Source organism: Watersipora subatra, chromosome 11 (assembly GCF_963576615.1).
Source record: "Watersipora subatra chromosome 11, tzWatSuba1.1, whole genome shotgun sequence".
Lineage (NCBI taxonomy): Eukaryota > Metazoa > Bryozoa > Gymnolaemata > Cheilostomatida > Watersiporidae > Watersipora > Watersipora subatra.
The window spans coordinates 36,535,530-36,556,947 of NC_088718.1; the positions used below are offsets into that span (position 1 = coordinate 36,535,530).

The 21,418-nt window shown below is 35.5% G+C and overlaps 2 protein-coding genes across 2 annotated transcripts; both read left to right on the forward strand.

Annotated features, from left to right (window-relative positions):
• Positions 1-2,117: 2,117 nt before the first annotated feature.
• On the forward strand, positions 2,118-19,436 carry LOC137408018 (cytochrome P450 2B4-like). Its single transcript, XM_068094408.1, has 6 exons — positions 2,118-2,315; positions 3,594-3,738; positions 6,144-6,671; positions 11,953-12,086; positions 12,904-13,051; positions 19,201-19,436. Exons 1-6 carry the CDS (start codon positions 2,118-2,120, stop codon positions 19,434-19,436), a joined length of 1,389 nt encoding a protein of 462 aa, XP_067950509.1.
• Positions 19,437-19,768: 332 nt separating this feature from the next.
• On the forward strand, positions 19,769-21,418 carry LOC137408019 (uncharacterized). Its single transcript, XM_068094409.1, has one exon. The coding sequence runs from the start codon at positions 19,769-19,771 to the stop codon at positions 21,416-21,418; it is 1,650 nt and encodes a 549-aa protein (XP_067950510.1).

The following is a 21,418-nucleotide window of genomic DNA, read 5'->3' on the forward strand; positions in this document are numbered from 1 at the left end:
GTTGGAGGATATTGCTGTGGCTGGTGATGAAAGAGTGGAAGAAAAGAAAAAGAAAAGAGAGCTAGGTACCAAGAACTTGCTAGAGAGGTAGGAAAACTGTGAAAAACGTCACTGAATGTGATACTTGTTGTGATTGGAGCACTGGAGGTGGTGGCAGATTTAGGAGAGGAATTAGGAAGGTGTACATAGAAAAGAAGAAGCTTTACCGAGCACAGCTTTGCACTCCATTGAAATTTGCAAGAATATTAATGAAAGTACTGAATATCTGAGGAAAGAGAGCTTTATTGGATACCAGTGCACTACCAAAGAGCAAAGAAAAGTCAACTAGTAGTAATAGTAATAATATGCTCGAGGTCTATTATTTTTAAACAAACAACATTTTAACATAATATAGTTCAGCTTTTCATCAATTATATAATAGTATTTAAAACATTTCTAGCCATTTGTCACAGTCAAGCTTAGTTGCGACTTACAAATCAAGACAAGAAACATGGTAAAATAAAACTAACCTTCAACAAAAAACACAATTTCCACTGACTTTACTAACTATGATTCAATTTTTGATTGAAAAAAGTTTTATTCATAATTATTTTAATATTAAAACTGTAATGAACTAAGAAAAATTGTTGAGAAAAACTTTTATTTTAACCAAATGAATTTTGCAAGCTGTATTTGGTTTTGCAAGCCTTTCTTTATTTATCTGTTTTATCAGACTGACTTGTGTCATGGCACACATGTTGCTGCTAGCTAGCTAATAAGCTATAATAGTAACAAACTGAATATAGACTGAGCACTGTTCTCATGATATTTTTATACCCTGGGTAGCACTGTACGGTATGCCGGGCTTTAATCCTTGTTAAGACCTGAACAGCGTACCAGACACAAGTGTAGAGACTGCTTGCAGTTATGATGAAAGAACTATGCAGTCTAATGAACCTCACCTAAAAAGATAAGGTCAAAAACATTGAAATCTTAAGACAGGCTGGCCTCCCATCCATAGGGAGCATTTTGATGCAAAAAGCCCTAAGATGGCTGGAACATGTGCAGAGAATAGGTCATGAATGATTGCCAAGAGAATTATTATAATCACAAACCGTTGAAGGAAACAGGAGTTAGGGCAGACCCAAGCTGAGATACAAAGATGTGGCTAAGCATAACACAGAGTTGAGAAAAATGAACCAAAATAGATAGCAAGAAAAGGCATGGAAACTAAAGTTGCATGGAAGTCGATAGTGATAAAACCTCAATCATACGACTGTCATTGTCGAAATTACTGAGGATAGGACAGAGAGAGGAAAGAGAGGGTGAGAGAGGGAGAGAGAGGGAGAAAAAAGAAGAGAGGGAGATAAAGAGAGAGGGAAAAAAAGAGAAGAGAGGAGAGGGAGGGAGAGGGAGGGCGAGAGAGGGAGAGAGAGGGACAGAGAAGGACAGAGATAAAAAGGGGAAGAGAAAGAGAGAGAAGGAGGGAGGGAGAGAGAGAGAGAGAGAGAGAGAGAGAGAGAGAGAGAGAGAGAGAGAGAGAGAGAGAGAGAGAGGGAGAGGGAGAGGGAGAGAAAAAAGGAGAAAGATAGGAAAAAAGAGAAAAGGGGTAAGCCACTAACAGACTAGGCAAGTATAATTGGATAAATATAAAGATATGTCTCATGTCTCATGTCCATTACAATAATTAATATTAGCAATAAATCCAAACAGCATAGCCATAGATAAAGTGGCAATGCAGTGCAAACTACTACTTATATGTTATTATGTAACATCAGGTAGTTGACACTTCGGCTAGCTACAGTATATTATATACTGTATAAATAAGTAGCGGCAGCTGCTACCACTTGCTACAGCTTGCCAGCAAAATTATATTCTAAATGTGATATATATATATACATTATATTCTAAATCGATATAAATATAGCTGTATAAATTGCCTCTATTCATTCCTCAAATCACTTATCGCCTGTGGCACATGCAATTTGGTTTTAGAAAGTTCCTTCACTTAGATATAGAAACACACACCACAGTGAGAGACTGAGAATCAGGGAGGCAAACATAGCCTTCAGTACAAAGAGAAAAGAGGAAGTACGAGAGGCAAGACATAACCCATCAATAAAGCTATGGAGATCATCATGGTCTATTTACTTATGGCCATCACAGCTGTTCTGCTGCTGCTCTTTTTATACCAGCTATTGACTGAGAGCTGGAGAGATGATAGATATCCTGCGGGGCCCTACTGCCTTCCCATAGTAGGGAACATGCTTCAGCTGATGCGTCACTATAGACACATCGATGTATACTTCAGTGAGTGCAGGAGAAGATTTGGTAATGTACGTTAACTTCCTGTTATCTGTGTTGCATGTTAGTATAAACTTTCAACTAGAATGAACTTTTATCTTTGTAACAATGGCAGATTTTTCAACTCTAAATGGATATACATGAAAAAAAACCTACAAGCTCAAAGTTATTAAATTTTCATCATCGAGTAGAAAGAGAATTCAGCACTACTGACGGGTGGGGATGCCGATACCCTCACTGGTAAGCCTTGCATGTTTGCATGACATTGCTTTTCTTTCACAAGTTTGAATACTATTGTTGCGAGTCCGAATCCTGTGAAAGGCAAATTTTTTCTCCAAACCTTCAATCATGGCTTTGGGCAGATGAAAATGGCTCTTATTATAGTAAAGATTATTTATTTTAGAATTAGAAAATTACAATGCAACAACCATTATTACATGTTTTGGCCTCTAACGTGGTAAAATGGGTCTAGCACATACTTTCTAGTTTTTGGTCTAAAGAAAAATATATTTACAATTTTCTTAAAGACTTCACCTTGCATGTTGCTCCCTTCATTGCAAGGGCAGTCTACAGACAAATCTCATTCATTCTGAGATTCTGATCATATATTAAAATTGCTTTAACTTGCAACCAACATTGCTATCAGAATACGCTGAAGTTTGCTTAAATCGTTCCACAGTTTTAAAAGCTACAAAAAAGTTCTAGTAAACGCTGCAGGTAACCACTAAACACTGCAGGCAATAATTTTGCATAGCATTACAATGAATGCATTATTTAACACCACACAAAATGCTAAAAATTGAAAAAAACACTCTATTAAAAAATTTTTAGTTACCACTTTACCTTACTTTACTTTAGATATGTACAATCAAAATTATCGACTTTATAGAGGTAGAGGTATAGGGTGTAACTTACTGTAAGTCTAACTACTTTTTATCTTGTCAAACTTGTTTTATTTTAATGGATGTTTCATGATTTATTTTAAATTTTAACTTACCTTTTCCTCACTACACTACCATTTTATTCTGTAGCCAAGGTTTGATGTTTAACACTCTACAGAATGTTGTAGTTTTGGTGTTCACTTACAAAACTGCATCATTTTGTAAAACCTTAAATACCAAATTTTGGCTACAAAATAAAATGTTAGTCAATATATAATTTGTATATAGAGTTGATTACAAATAAAGACTTTTGGAGCTGAAGCGAGAGAACTTTACCAGACCTTCTGGTATTACTTTGTTAAGCACTGATACATCACACACAATGTTCGGATTCAAACCACTTGAACTAGAGATTTTCTGTGTATTCAGGTTTTCACTCTCACCCTTGGCGGTTCCAACATGGTGGTCGTGTCCGGATATGAAGCAATACACAAACTACTAGTAGATGGTTCAGCTCACACCAGCTCTCGGTCTACTCGGATATTTGGTGAATCATTCTCAGTGGAGGATGCAGGTTAGTACTGTTAAATCTTGATTGATTTGTGAACTTGTATGTAACAAGTAAAGGCCACTCACAAAAAACATGCAAGCCTGCAACAATCGGGTGTGCAATAACAGAAATATAAGTACAGTGGACCCCTGCTATATCACATTAATTTGTTCTGGCGTTGGCATCCTAAGGCGGAAATGCTCTATAGAGGGGTATAGAAACCTATAGCAATTATCTAATTATATAATGCAAACACCTTGATACAAATCATCAAAATTCTACATACATAATGTACATATTAGAAATTAGTAACAAAAAAGTATACTAATTTTAGGTAACTATAATTACCTACAGCAACTTTAGTGTATTCAGATGGTTATGATCTGCTTATGATTATGCTTATGATTCTCACTTCTTCCTTTAACGTTGTTATCAATCTTAGGACCCATGGCTAACGAATTAAACTTATATATATAGTTATATATATATAGTTATAAAGTTATATAGTTATATTAGTTATATAGGCATATAATTATATAGTTATAGTGAATTAAAGTTTATAATAAATATTATAATAAATGCTAAAATGCACAATACATTTTTACCTTTGATTAATTTTCACAAATCTTTATTTCACTCATGCAATATCAAGCATTTACGAAACATAAAAAATGCTGAAATGAGAAAGATCGAGCATCGTATCTCTTTCAGCCATTGTTGGAGAGATTTTGGCAATTAGCATATCGGCATCTTCGTTATTCCGATTTCCGATGTATTCAGCACACCGACCGCCAAATTTGAATTTTGAAAGACATTTCATTGATTTTGTATGGCAAAACAATGCCATAAGGAAGAGATGAAAAACAGCGTATTCTGCATTATAAGGCAAGAAAACCGTCAAACAGGGATGGCGTAACCCAGCAGTCCACTTTATGTGTCGTGACACATACAGTACAAAATTGACCCTGACCAAGTACAAAACATATTACTGTGAAACCCAGCTAGCTGCTGGCTTGAAAAATGCTATTATTCCAAAATACTAATTATAAAAACCAATTATGCGTCGGAGAAAATTTTTTTTGTTTGTTCCAAAGTTGACAGCTTTGCAGGGAAAGCCCTACAATTCAAATTTAGGAAAACTGTCTATGAATTCTTCATTTACCTCAATAGTAGCTTAAACAATTTTCTGAAGTAAGTTTCACCGTACTGGCTTTTACATGCAAAGTTTTGATGTGAGACAGCCAGTTATAGCAGTGTCAACCAGTCATGGTTACATGGTTGAGTTTTGGCCGCATTGATGTTTTTTATGGTATCATTGTACTAAAACTAAAGTGACTTCCAGAGCTTTGAAAAACGGACTCCTGCAAAAAGTCTTGAAAAATGGGATGTGTAAACAAGCATTCAGAATAGAGTAAATTTGTGAAAACTTATTAATTTGTATTAAATTAATAACTTACATTATTAATTTGTATGACACAATGAGTTGCTTATTTCTAGCAATCATTTATTTACTTTAAATTTTGAAGGACAATTTTGGAGCTCTCACATTTCTTCAGCCCTTATAATCTCTCCTAGGCTTAGGTAGACCTTTTGCTCAAGTGAGCCTTGATTATCAAGGACTAGTGGAATACTTGGTGTTGTACAGGTAATAAAACAATTCTTCAATGAATTTGAGTAACTCACTTGGTAAGCCAGTAAAGGTAAGCTTACCTTTACTTAAACAGTTACGGCTCTTGCAGATGGCTTAATAATCATTAAGTTTTGTGTAATTATCAACTTTGTTAGTAAATGACCCACACAAGCTTAAGGTGTAATTATTTTAACCAATGTAATGAACGTGCTAACAATCAATGAAAGCTTGAATCTCCTAGTGTAGTGGATAAGATTGCTGGTCCGCCGGCTCGAAGGTTCTGAGATCAAATCATGTGTGCTGTAAATTTTTTATTCATAGATTTTTATCAATACAACTAGACCTACAACAAACTTTGATGTTTATGTATTTGTATATAGATTTAAGACAAGTAATATTAGGCGAATTTGTACAAAATGAGTGGTTAGGTTTAGTAACTGCATACACCAAGTCGTCAGCAGCTGAACTTGAACAATATAATCTCTTATACAGTTAAATACATGAAAGTGCAGTAAAATAGAAATCAAGAGAAATGTTTTGTGTCAAAGTCTACTAAATACGCTGACAGTAATAAAAAATATGAAGCTGAAGCTATTATGTAACTAAGATTTTTTCTTCGTGTTCACAATAAATAAAAGTTTTAAAATATGCTGACTTGCTTCATTTGCTATGAAAAGAAACTAGTACGAAAATCTTGTCTTTTAAAGTAAAGAGTAATTAAACCAAGGATTTTGCTTTTAATTTGAAGGCTTCAAATTACTCAATAATTATTGACAAGTAGAGAATGTTTGCTTTTCAGGGTTGTTATGGGCAACAGAGCCACAATGGAAATGGTTGAGAAGCTTTTTGTCCGCTACACTCGCAAAGGATAACTTGAAAAAGATGTTCGTTGAAGAAAAGATCAATAAAGAGGTGGCCAGATTTATATCTCATTACATTTCTCGAGCTCCTGAAACACGTTTGAACACCGTTATAAGTTTCTCCCATCTTATATTTAACATTAAATCATTGCTAATAACAAACTCTCGCATCTGCTACGGTGACGAAAACTTTTTACGATTGTTCCAAGCGTCTCAAACTACCAACTCTGGCTTACGACTTCTCGCTGTCATCAGAAATACTCCAATCATTTCCTATTTCTTCAGTCCGCTGTTAAAGAAACTTGAGACAAGAAAAGGCAAGTTACTGGCGACATTTCTAAGAAACAAACTTTCAGAACATAAAAGTAATATTGACTTTAGTAACCGGAGGGATGTGATGGCTTGCTATCTGTTGAAACAGCAAGAGTTGTCTGCACCTGGAAAAGCAACTTATCACCATTTCGCAGGTACCTATGGAACAAGTTATCTAATTACCTATATTTGGCTTTAACTACATGAAAAATGTTGCAGATGCTGGTTAGATAGAGTTCACTTGATACATATAAATTTCAATTCAAACGCTTTCAAAGCAAAACTTGAGACTTATTTTCAACCAAAATACGTTTTTATAAACTTAACAATTATCATTTGGGAAACACCATATTATTTTTAGATAACAGCAGATTTATTAAATTTAAAATATAATTCAATTTGCTCACACAGAAGGCGTTGTCTGTCACTAGCGGTTGGCTCATTAGAGTTCAAAATCTAGATGAGAAATTAGCAAGTTATTTAAACCATGCTTTTACAAAATACAAAATATTTCAGAGCGGAGTATAATTTTACTCTTTATGATTTTTGTATAAAAAGTTCCAATAATGCTTCACACATGACAGATGAAGCGCAAGTCTTTAGTCCAAAAAATTATTGACCTCTCATTATTATTTTTCTATCTATTTTTTCACTAAATATCTACTCACAAATTTATTAATCAAGCCCATAGTTTCCTAATTAAATCTCAATTAGCCAAAAAGTACAAATAAAATGCTTGTCTATATAATGTAATTGTGAATCAGTAATAAATAATAAATTAACAAATGAATGTGTTGAAGTTATATTAAAAGTGAGCAACAGCAAAATCCTGTTTTAACAAACCATTTTAAACTGAACAAAGCATTAAATATGGTTTCTATTTGGTTCCTTGTTTATATTAAACCACGACTTTACCTCAGCTCATTTTTAGACAATACAGCTCTCCACCTGATGTTACAACTTTACCTTGTTGGTACTGAACCAACAGCTATTGCTCTTACCTGGTGTTTCCTGTTTATATCACTTCACCCACAGGTCCAGAGGAAACTGCACCAAGAGATAGACCAGACAGTAGGTAAGATCTGCTAAGGTGATGTTGACATGATAGATCTTTTATTGGTATTTTTTTCACTTCTCTACTACCTATAGCATATGATGAGACTCTACTACCACTACTACTACTACTAGCATATGATGAGACTCTACTACCACTACTACTACTACTAGCATATGATGAGACTCTACTACCACTACTACTACTACTAGCATATGATGAGACTCTACTACCACTACTACTACTACTAGCATATGATGAGACTCTACTACCACTACTACTACTACTAGCATATGATGAGACTCTACTACCACTACTACTACTACTAGCATATGATGAGACTCTACTACCACTACTACTACTACTAGCATATGATGAGACTCTACTACCACTACTACTACTACTAGCATATGATGAGACTCTACTACCACTACTACTACTACTAGCATATGATGAGATTCTTTTTTAACTCTCACGAACTTGGTTCATTTGACTCATTCCCCTAAAATGTTTTCATAATTCAATTCAACTTGTCAACATAGTTTATGGTTTCAAAATATTTTCATTTGTCTAACAGCAATTTCTTTTTTAGCTGCAAAGTGCACTAGCCACAATTAAGTCTGTGAATCTTTGTTTATAAATCTTACTGTTTCTTCGCCTGTACATCCGTCTGTTCAGCTAAATTAATAAAGTTTTAGGACTAAGAAATTTGCTGCGAACTGGATTTGAACTCACAACCTCAAGTTTTACGATCATCCGTTTATTCAATACACTACACTGTACAACTGGCTATAGCATGGAATAAATTAGGCACATACTTATAACACATGCCAATTTTTTATGGTTTCTCGTTAATCACTGCAGCCCGCGTTAAAACCATACCAGAAGAAATTTGTGAAACCATAAAAAAAGAATTATAATTCGTGAAGAAAAATGCATAAACTCATATAGCTAGCAAGATTATTGTAATCAGTATAAATCTGTAGTAGGCACTGCAGCCAGTATGGTATGAATTGCACAAAAATAAACACAGCAAACAAAAATAGCACAGCACAGAAATACGCAAACACCTTTTTATTACTTGTGCAGCTTCATGGATTCAGCTAGTCTTCAGTATAAAAGAATCATTTCTGTCTTTTCGTTTGTCGGAAGCCAGCGACGGAGGTTAAAATAAACAATCGCTTTGTATGGAACTTTAGTTCAAGACATTATGCTTGGTGGATGGAAATTCTAGCATCTGCACCAATCAACCAAGTTTGTGTCTTCGTTTTTTACATGACAGTTACAGGTTCTTAACTCATTTCAACTTACGTGATGTGAACAAATTGCATACAATCACTAACAATTATTTTGAAACTATTATTGCCAGCTGCTTTAACAATCTTCCACCTAATATCCGTTCTCTTAGCAGAAAAAAGCATTTTAAACACTATTTGTCAGACTATTTTATTCAATTTTAATGGCTAACTGTTGCTTTTGTCCCTTTTTTCTTGTTTTACTAATGTTGCATGGCATAATTTGAAAAACATTTCTATTTGGGAAATGAAATTATTGCCAATAAAGTACTATATATATATATATATATATATATATATATATATATATATATATATATATATATATACTAGCTGCATTACCCGTGTTCGGGAACAGATTTACGCAAAGCAATAGTTTTATTGAGAGTTGTCTTTCATACTGTAAAACAACTCCAAATATGCTATCTACTGAAATTTTTGTGCTGATCTGACTGCATACACATATGCAGTTGTATATGTCAATAATGTTGAAGACCAATGGAAATATGCGATGTGTTTTACAGCTAGTCTACAATACATCAGTCTCGAACCACTCAAATCGGAATTGTCCTAATTTTGTACACAGAACTGATAATGAAATTGACATTGCTAGGCAAACTGACGTTCTTCAAACTGGCAGTATTGAAAAGTTTTACATATTTTAAGAAATTCTAGAAAATATTTTCCCATTGCACTGCTTAGCTATCCCCAGCATTTATTGAATTGAGACTTCTACATGCTTGAAACACTAGTAATGACTCACCAGTTCTTCATCTATAGCCTGTGTTTTGACATGGTATATACAAACTGTGCAGCAGTAATGTGGTAGTGTTGATAAAATTTATTATCAATAAAATCTACTATATAAACTACATATATGGCCTCTCGCCTTTTCAACGTAAAGCATTACATCTGGAGCATTTTTGGACATTCGTCCCATAGAAAAATTCGGCCTTATACTATGTTGCAGGACTGTAGTCAAGTGCAAAGTTCTCTGTCCATACACGGCGCCTGGTAGCAGCTGCTGTAGTTAGTGCATCTCGCTGTTGTCGCCGTTTCTTCTGCTCAGAAAATTCAGCTCACCGAGCAGCTGTTGTAGCTAGTGCATCATGTTCTTGTTGCCGCTGCATCTGCTTGGAGGTTTCTGCACGTCTGGCCGATGTAGCGGTTGCTCTGAGCCGTTTGAGTCACTGCTGGGTCGGTTCAGTAGTCTCTGCACTTCTAGCGGCTGCAGCATCTATTCTGGCCTGCTCTCGATGTACCTGTGTTTATTCAGTGGTTTCTGCTCTTTTAGCAACTGCTATTCTGTTTTGTTGTAGGCGTAGCTGCGTTTGCTCTGCAGTTTCTGCACTTCTAGCAGATGCAGTAGCAGTTCCGCTTTGTTGTGGGCGTAGCAGCGTTAGCTCTGCAGTTTCTGCTCGTCTAGCTGCTGCTTTGCGAATTCGGTCCCTTTCTCTACGGGAATCAATCTGTTCTTGCGTTTGAGCAGTAGGCTTTTTGGAAGGCATTGCACTGCTTCAAGCATTTCTAAAATTGAATGAGATTGTGGGCTTTTTTGTAATATACACTGCTAGCTTTCTTCTCACCGTCGCCTATCGCAACGCTCGAAGTGCCCATGCAAGTTCTGTAGTAGCTATAGATCTGTAGTACTTGTAGCTGGAAAAAAAAAGTAAAAGTAACTCAGCTGCGGAAGGAAATGAACATGTTTACTATCACAAACAGTGGCAAATCCAACGTTTTCAACCCTTTCACTGAAGTAGACTCATTCATGCTCTTTCCATGGTCGACCGCCGTAAACACATTTTTGCCACTTTCCAAGCAATTGCTAGCAACTGAATTTTATTATTCGTTGATAACATAACCAACGATCTTTAAGACTTTTATAGTAGTGACAGTGTTGTCCAAAGATTTCTCTATAAAATTAGCCTAAAATTTAATTTTAAATCTTCGTTTGAGAATTTCCAACATAAAAACGAAAATTTTTTGTGCGAGTTCATTAAATGCGTCCGAGTTAAAAAACAAATAACTACTTATGTTGATGACACTATAGCCATTTCAGATTTTTCTGATTACACAGATAATTAAAATGCACAAAGTATAAATACAATGAATTTTTTGCATAGCAGTGCTTGTTAACATGTTGGCAAAATCTACTATATAACCAAAACAAACGTTCTAGATGGAGTTTCAAATTGAAAAAATATCATGAAGCAATATCGGCAAAATGGCTGGCAGTAGGCCGATAGCTAAATTTGTACATGGTTGCGAGTGAAAGAGTTATGTAGTGGAAGTGTGGCAATTCATATACAATACAACATTGATTAAGAAATACTTACCTTTTTTATGTAGAAATTTAGTAAGAGAGAACTGCGTTTTTCAGTGACTTCAAGAAACCAACGTTCGCGTGACCTTCTCGGTACACGTTGGCAGTAAAAATTAATCGCATGTGAATTACTACTCGTTAATTTATTTTATTTAATGATTAGTACATTTGTATAGCTGTATAGGCAGCCGAACTCAGGACGGTGCTTTATAACACGGCAGCAAATTTACTGTTTCAAACGCGCCAGTGTCGTTGGGCGCCGTAAAGAGGCACGCGCTAACAGAAGGTGACGTGATTTTGTGTAAAACCGATGAATAGGTAGGTTATGTATAGATGCGTGCATTAACCGTCGATTCCCGTTAACGCGCCCTAGATACCTAGTAGCGGGTAATAGTCCGAAAAGTATGGTACTCTATAAGGCGGACAATCAATCACACACACACACACACGCACGCACGCACGCACACACACAACGATTGCCGTTTATATAGTAGATATATATATCAACCACTTACCATTATTTTGGAACAATTGTGCACATACTTATTCCCTGTGCTTTATGAAAACACGTTAACGAACTCTCACAGTAAACATGACTGCAAGAATATTAGTTTTTGTAATTTGAAGAAAAGCTTGCTTTTTATGCCTGTTTAACATGTAGAGGTTTCAAACAAACAGAATGACTGTATATTAGCATAAAGACTAGCTATATCACTCAGACATTCTGAATATCTGTCTTTGCTTCATGATAACTAATTTTCTAGGGCAGAAGAAAGTCTCTGTGATCGAAGACATGCCATATGTGAGAGCTGTCATCATGGAAACTTTGAGAGTATCAAATATAATGCCTGCTGCCATGACTCGTACTACAACTAGGAAGATGGAGATTGATGGCAAGGTTTGATTAAACCGCTTGAATATTGAGTATTGAGTCAATTTATAACAGTAAATAGTAGATAGTCGTTCAAGGCAGGTGTAATTACTATGTGTACAATTATTCCGAAATCCCAGCAAGTGGTTGAATGGCACAGAGTGTTTTTCTACGTTGCTCATATTTGTTTTTATGGTGTTGAAATTATTGAGTTGATATCCTGTTTGATGACACCTTTTTTCACAACCTACCAACATTGCTTTGAACAGATGGGCTGACCCGGTTTTTATTATTGGGAAAATTTACATTTTCACAATAACAAGAACTGAAATAAGAGCATTTTTACCAACATGTATGAGGTTTGCATTTGCATATATACACCTTGTTGATGAGAGAATTTTTCTGAGTTTACTAAAGAAATCCTCCAAAAATGTGAGCAGGGAAATTGTTGAACTGAACTTGAAGTTTTTTGTTTGTTCAAAAGTACATGTACATGTAAATATTCTTACTGCGCGGTATATAAATGTTTAGGCAAATCTTTCTGGATAGACGTCAACCAAAATTGCACTTGGTACCGTATACTTTTTACATCAGAGTCGAACAATCAGACTTTGATATTGCCGTCAGCTGGAACCTCAGCACTTGGTTCAAACAGCAAAAATTGTTTGATGGGATAAATTCACGGTATGCCTGCAAGTGTAAAGATTATTTGCCCAGCTAAACCCAAAAATGGTGCAAAACATCTTATTTAGCTGCTTAGCTCAGTAGTTTTGACTGCTAGTCCCACATGTGTAAAAAGACATCAACTTGACCAGAAGTAAAATATTTCTTTGTTTACTGACAGGTCATACCTTCAGAGTCAGATCTAGTATTTAACATGTCATCTATCCTACATGATCCTCATACATATGACAATCCACTACAGTTTTACCCCGAGAGACACTTTAATGCCAAAGACAACAGTGCTCAGCAGCGTACCTGCTTTGGATTCGGTAAGACATTCTTAAGAAGAACTCTAAAAATTTCTGTCAAAGGTTATCAAATACAAAAACTTTGTTAAACAATAATAATTCATAAGAATGGTGTCACATGAATGACTAGCACACAGTCCTAACATTGGTTTATAGCCTGAAAGTCGTTCTCTGAAATGAAGAAATATGGAACATTTTCAGCTAAACCTTTCTGACACATTTCAAGCAGAGACTTGAGTGAGTCTGCCTATGACATAGATATATTTAGTAGAATGATTTGTAGCTATTAATACAGGCTTTACCATAAAGGCTCGTTAACTCTAAAAAAGTTTTGACCCATGTAGAAGAAAAATAGCACTTCTCAAAAGGCAGAAAGAGTTACCAGGGGAAGAAATCAAATCTTCATACCACAGTTCAGTACCAGCAAAATTTCATCGCTGGCCAACAGAAGTGAAACCCATGTAGGTATTTACGTGATATTATTTGTTTTTATGATACAGGCAGTTTACCGAAAGTTTCAATGGCGCACTTAACTGCAAGTAATCCCATTTGATTTATATAGAGCAAACTATTCACAATCTCAAGGATGTCAAGCTAGTCTATTCAGAGTGAAACCTTACCGGAATGCCTACATATTGGCAGCTGGACATTTTAGAGCATACTTCAAAGTTGCTTTATTAATTCTTTGAGGTCTTTAAGCTGCATCATTAATTCGACTTTTTGATATTGTACTAACGATAGCTAAGTAATTTTTTAGTTGTGTTCTCTACAAATTTTTTACAAGATATACACTTATTTCAAATCTTGTATCGACAAATTAAATGGTTTTATTATTTTGCCAAAATTAGCAATAAAGAATGAAACTGAATTTCTAGAGCCAAGCAACCTGTTCAATTTTTTGCCTTGCTATGAAAAGAGTAACACAATACTCATGAATTTTATTATGTGAAGTCTCTAAAAGATTCTGCTTCTGCTTCAACTAATTAAAAGTGTTTTAGCAAGGTTTTGGGTCAACTGATCTGTCTGGTAAGTTACTCCATCGAACCATCATTTTTTTACAGACGTTTTTGGTTTTGGAAGTGTTTCAGTGAGTATTAGGTCTAGAAACAATTTTTTTTAAATAGCTCAAGTCAACTCTTTAATTTTTTTAAGAACTCACAAAGAAGCTCCCTGCTCTAATTTTTAAAGAATCAAAACAGCCTTGATCACAGAATTTATAAAAATCCTACTCATAACTCCGTGTGGTGCTTGATAGAAACATGTTTTCTGTAGTGCAAAACAATAAAGCTACTATGATGACGTTTCAGTGTCCACTATGATGTACATGGCTAACATGAGAGGTCACCAAATATGTGAAACAATATTTTTTTTTTATAGCTAATAATCTTCTGTATTTTAGATGCGATGTAGAAATTATTTCTCAAAACCATTTTTCTCATTATTATGGAGAGGAAAAATTTAGTAAAAAGGCTGTTTCATATATCCTTATAAAGAGAATTTTATGCTGAATGAGATGCAATTTTCAGTTTAAAAAAACACCAACTACTTTTCAAGTTATGAAAGAGCCTATATGACCATGTCAACTTTTGAAACTGCTTAAAAATTAATTAACTAACTTTCAAAAATTAATTCCTACTTTAAATAGTTAAAGATGAACTTCTGCCAAATTTTTGTTGATTTATCAGAAAGCGTCAGTATTTTTTATCATTTTCGATTGCTTATGATGTTTGAAGTGATCTGACTGCCAGGATGTTTCAAGATTAAAATTTAAAAAAATTGATTGTGATTAAAACTCTCAGAAGAAAAATATGCACGAAATGATGTCGCTAGTTTTCATCAGTGAGATAGTTGATATTGGTCATTGTGTTAAAGTGGAAGCGTTACGCGCCTGTCTTCTGTCAGTCTTTTTACAACCGTAGATGTGATAATCGCATTTTCGCGTGACTTGAATGTTTTAATCACGGCCATGTTTCATCAATTTTAATTTTGAAATATTAGGGCAGTCAAATCACCTCAAACATCAAAAACAATTAAAAATGATAAAAAAATATCGATACTTTCTCAGAAAACTGCAAAAATTTTGTGCCAGTTGATCTTTAACAAAATATAGAATTATCTTTTTAAACACCGATTCTGTTCAATAACTTTTTCTGCTTTCATCTGTTTTATTTTCACTTGTTTTTACCAACTTTTTCAACCTACAGCTTTGTTGTGAAACACCAACATGTATGATGTTAGCAGCTTGTTTCGAAGCCACTTTTTGTTGATTGTAGCTTCTAGATGCTGCCCAGGAAAAGATCTAGCTGAAATGGAACTATTTCTAATCCTAGTTACGCTTCTACAGAAATATGATGTTCACCTACATTCTAGCAAGAATACAAACTATTTAAGTGCAGAGACTGTATTCTACAATATGCCAAAACATCAAGAGTTTATTTTTACCAAGCGAATGCTGACACTCTGAGCATAAGAAATCTCTTTCATGATTTGAACTTAACTAACCAGAAAGTTAATAACTAAACTTTACTTAAATGTTGTCATGTTTCTGTAAGTTGAATGATTGTTTAATTAAGAAAATGAATGAAAGATTTTACACTAGTTATGTGTTAAATCTGGAGTTTTTATTATTGTTGTTCAAACCTTTTTGGCTGACTTAAGTTGTGTTTCACAAGGTTGTACTTGTTCGTAATAAATCTCTTTTTCATAGATTTGCAAATCCAATACATGATCTCCTTTACAAATATATATGCAAAGAATGAATAAATATTGGCCAATTACATCAACTTGTGCTCTGTAATCAACAACAGAAACAGATTCATGTTTAATGTTTGCATAAGTGTTTTATGAGATACTAGTCATGCGTTTGAAAACGCCAGAGAAATTTAACTATTTCATCTCAGTGTTATATGTACACTAAAAGGCTGCTTCACATATATCACCAAAGTATTGTGGCATAAAGCCATATCTTGGCATTGATGCCACAATACTTCAGTGATCCTCGATGATAACCATGTTCACACTATCACAAACCAGTCCAAGTTTACATCAGCAAATACTCTGTGACGTAGTATTCTCATTTTCTTTTTACACTTTCACGAAGAAACGTCTTTGTTTTTGCTCACTAGAACCGATTACTAGTCTCGCAGCAACTATCATAAACGAAAATAAATAAATCACACTACCCGTGACCACGAATTACTATTGCTGAAATGGTTCCCATCGTACATTGTAAAGGCATTTATCGATGCTCGGCGAACTATTGGGTAAGATTAATGGCTGTAACCTTTCTAGACGCATTTGAGTTGCTTTGTGGATGCCATAGGTTCATGGTTTACATAATCGATGATGAACGCCCGAAAGGAAAATGCTGACATACAATGATATAGTGTAAACCAGCATTGCGCATATGCGTGACCTTGCAGCAATGTTATGGGCATTCCAACCAGTTTTATTTGTTGACTCATCAGTAGTGAGTAAGCAGGCAAACTAGGCAGTCGCGTTACCTAATACCTATCCATACATTCGTACAATGAATAACCTAGTGAAGACTCAAGATTATAACACCCAGAGATAATAACAGACCAGAAAAAAGTTTAACCTTGTTACATGAGTTCTTCAAGGGTGAGGCTTTTTTAAGTAATTCACTGTACGAACTTTTGAGTCTAAACTTATTCTCGAGATCTCAAAAAATAAATCAATTTTAACAATTCTCTCAGAGTTCTCTTTAGTTCAGGTTTAAGGGTTCTAAAAGGAGTGGTGAGGTTGTCACTATAGAACGCTAAAGATTTTATTAGGAAGTCCGGTCCGTATGTACTTTTATTACTGCTGAGCACCAACTGCAGCAAAGAAACTGGCTGGAAGCAGCTACCAAACTAATAAGACATGTGAATGAACAGAAGGGATGATGAAAATGATGAAAGAGCTATGTACTTTAACTAGCGTAGATTGGGCCAATGAGCATAACACAAAAAAATGTATTATATGTATGTATGTTTTTTATGTATGTATTTTATGTATGTATTTTATGTATGTATTTTATGTATGTATTTTATGTATGTATTTTATGTATGTGCGTATGTACGTATGTACGTACATATGTACGTATGTATGTCTGGATGTATGTACATATGTACGTACATATGTATGTATGTATGTATGTATGTACGTATGTACTTACATATGTACGTATGTGTATAAAGCATTTTATTGGCATTGGTAATCATCAAAGCATTGATATATTTCATAAGATGCCCAAAAATATCTAAATACAGAAACTAGGAGTTATTAGGTGAGCTCAACAAATGTGTTTTAAAGGTAATCTAATAGTTTTGTGAAGGAGTTGAATAGTGAATTGAAAGTTGTAGGATTATAAAGTTCATAAACTGAAACATACGATAGTAAGTGTAAATCAAAATGAGAAAATGTAAGAGCACATAAAGAATATGTCAATTTAGCCGTAATAAGATAATGATAAAACTGGTGGAATTTAAAAGCAAAGCTAATGGCCAAGATTTTGCTTCAAGCAAAAGCAATTGAAATCAAATAGTTTATATTAGTTCTTAAAGGTATTGAAACCGTTAAAGATATTAAAGATGTTAGTGAAACTATAAAAGTATTTCTGTTGGCATCAGCAAGTGTCCTTAAAATCCCACATATAAAAAATACTTACATTATACCACCGAACCTTGATTTCCATTTAGAAAAAAGAAAGTTTAGTTTCCAACTATGCCTTTAGTTTTCTATAATACTTCATATGTTAGTCTGCCTATATGAGAAGCCCTCAACTGCATTTTTGAAATAGCAATGGTAAAAATGTAATACCATCTTCTCAACAATCATCATGGCAGTTTATCACAAGGTGTCTAACGAACCGGTAGCAGGGGGGTAGCAGTCAGCAATTGGTAGCTGGTGACATGTATTTATAATCTAAAGATCATATAAAGTCGTATACTTGGTACAGCTAGGCTTCCAAGCTAGTGATTGTAGTATAATATACAATATGATATACAATATACTATAATAGACTGCTATAACGTATAGTAAAATGCAATATGATGTTACAATATACTATAGTATTATTTAATACAATAGAATACACTGTAATCTTCACTATAACTATGAAAGCAGTTTCTGTCCGTTCGTCCATTCGCAGCATCACTTAAAGCGATAGGAAAAAATTTGGCTTGCTTGTGTATTGAACTCGGACACTCCAGGTTGCAGACCAGCGCACTATCCACTATACTACTCGGCAGCCTTGCGCATCATGCACATACTGATGCACTCATCATAATGTGTGCATTGCCCACATTATGATCAATCACGATGCATGGGACTGCAAAGTCTACTAGTAAACAGAATGAAATGTAATGTAATATACCATAATATAATATTATATAATACAATGAAATATAATGTACTATATATATATATATATATATATATATATATATATATATATATATATATATGCTATACTATACTATATGCTACTATGCTATACTATACATACATGTATATATATATATATATACATACTATAAATATATATATATACAATGTAAAATATAATGCAGCAGACTGTTTTTCTACAATTTAAAACAATACGACATGATGTAGTAAAGTATAATAGAATTCGATGTAAATTGATGCAAGTTAGTATGGAATTAGAATTACATGATGTATGTCACAGATTCTGAGTGCTGTATATAGTATCATAAATAAAGTTATAGCATGAGAATAGCTATTGCGCAATACGCTGATGAGTCATGATCATAAATTTAGAAGCATTGTTCTATTACTAGATTTTTCCTGAATGGATTTTCTGGAAGTTTCTAGAATAATTGTAAAGAGGTATAAATAGCCTGACTGCAGCAGTTCAAGGGAATTCAGTTTACATTATACATGTCTACAAGTCAGCAATAAAGGATTATTTAATAATCTCACAGCAATCCTCGGCATATTATTATATAGACACTATATTACTTATACATAGTTAGCCGCAGTATTACACCCGTACGTCTTAACTCTTAGCCTTGTGCAGACATCAGGATACAATCACAACACCAGATATCTCGTACCTGTCACATTGCATCACCACTTTGTGACAACTTGGGGGCTGCTCCGGGAATATCTACCGTTGATCAGGATTATATCAGTCTAACTCACGCAAGACATAAAGAGTACCAAAAGACAGTCAGTAATGGCGGAGACTAGTATGAGCAGTATGCGGAGGGCAATGGATATGGGCGAGAAACTTGGATTAAAGGATGCTGAGCTAGCCAAATTCATTGAAGAGAACGAACCAAAGTTCGCAGCAGAGATTGAACGCGAGGAGAGACGGATGAAACGAGAAGCCAAAAAGAGGCCGAAGCTGAGGACAGACAGCTCCAACACCAAATGCAAATGAAGCAAATGGAGATAGACAGCCAGAAACAAGCAAGAGAGTTGGAGATGCAAAGAGAGATAGAAGAAAAGAGGTTAGCGCATGAGCTCGAGATAGAAAAACTGGAAGTGGAGACTGTTAGGATGGATGACTCCAAAAATGAGAGTACAGGACTAGAGTGGGTTAGCAATAAACCTAAACCGAAATTACCAGTGTTTAATGAGAAAACAGATGACATGGATAGTTACCTGCAGTGATTTGAATGGATAGCTGAAAACTATCAGTGGGATAAAGCTGAATGGTCATTCCATTTGAGCCAATATCTCAAAGGTAAGGCTACAGAGACTTACACTAGAATGGCGGCAGAGAATAGGAAGGACTACGATCAGGTGAAGGAAGCTTTGTTAAAACGCTACAATCTCATGGAGGAAGGCTACAGAAAGCGATTCAGAGAGAGTAAAGCCGAGCACGACGAAACACCACAACAATTTCTAGTTCGACTCAGTACCTACATTGACAAGTGGGTGGAGCTATCGAACTGCAAAGACCTGAAAGAACTCAACTTGCGAGAACAATTCATAGTGGCATGTCCTACGGATCTTGCTGTACATCTAAAGGAGATGAAATTTGACAGCTGTAAAGAGTTGGCTGAAGCTGCTGACCGATACCTGACAACTCATGGTCGCAAGATGTCATTCATAAGGAAGACAACTCCAAATGAGACAACAATCACCGGCCACAGTTATAACGAAAAGGGGCATATTGCAAATCGGTGTAATAAGAAGCCTCAAAAGTACTGCGCACACTGCACGATGAATAACCATAACACAGCCGAATGTCGAAGACTCAAGACACCTACGCACAAGGCGGGTGTGGCTGAAGGGGAGACAAATCCAGAAGGACAGAATACGGATGAAATTAAGCTAAGTGGGAAGCGTTACGTACAAGTAGCATGTTGTAAAGGTAAAGTTGGTAAAATGGAGAATGGAGTAAACCTGGTTGGAGGTTATGTAAATGGTAAGCAGGTGGAGATGATTAGAGATACTGGATGCACCACAGTAGTGGTCAAGAAATCACTGGTAAAAGCTGATCAGTACACAGGAGAAGAAGGATATCTACGAATGGCAGATAACACTGCTGGAAAACTGCCATTTGCCAAAATCAGCATCGATACACCATTCTATCAGGGAGATGTAATGGCGATGGTTATGGAGACACCCATTCACGATCTAATGCTTGGAAATATTTCAGGCGCTCGATCCCCATGTGATCCACTACCAGAACAGGATCAGGAGTGTTCTGTGGTTACACGCGCACAAGCTATAGAAAATAAACGAGGAGAAAAACCATTATCAGTTGTCAGCAATGAAAATATCGAAGTAAACAGAGAAGACCTCATCAAGTCACAGAGAGAAGATGATTCTCTAAAGAGGCTGTATGACGCTACAGAAGCAATAACGAAAGGCAAACAACAAACCAGGTTTATGGTGAAGAAGGACATCCTTTATCGTGAATATTATCACCCAGGGTATAACAGCGGACAGCCGATAAAACAAGTAGTTGTACCGAAAACTCTACGTGTCGCTGTGATGAGACACGCCCACGATTCTTTATTGAGTGGACATCTGGGAATCCGTAAAACTACTGATCGAATCCTAACCAACTTTTTCTGGCCGGGTCTACATGATGAGGTTACGAGATTCTGTCGATCCTGCGACATCTGTCAACGCACTGTAAAGAAAGGTTCAGTACAGAAGGTTCCCCTACAGCGGACTCCACTAATTGAGACTCCATTCAAGCGCTGCGCTGTCGACTTGATTGGACCGATTAACCCTCCGAGTGAAAAAGGGCATAGATATATACTAACTCTGGTGGACTACGCTACTCGATACCCTGAGGCTGTTCCACTGAAAGAGATAAGCTCAGAAGCAGTGGCTGAAGCTCTAATCGACTTTTACAGTCGGGTTGGAATACCTGAAGAAGTAATCAGTGATCGAGGGACCTAA

Coding starts and splice junctions, on each gene's coding strand:
- LOC137408018 (XM_068094408.1), top strand. CDS start 2,118: ATGGTCTATTTACTTATGGCCATCACAGCTGTTCTGCTGCTGCTCTTT. Junction 3,739..6,143: donor ATTCTCAGTGGAGGATGCAG/GTTAGTACTGTT, acceptor TTTGCTTTTCAG/GGTTGTTATGGGCAACAGAG. Junction 13,052..19,200: donor GCGTACCTGCTTTGGATTCG/GTAAGACATTCT, acceptor AACTCACGCAAG/ACATAAAGAGTACCAAAAGA.
- LOC137408019 (XM_068094409.1), top strand. CDS start 19,769: ATGGCGGCAGAGAATAGGAAGGACTACGATCAGGTGAAGGAAGCTTTG.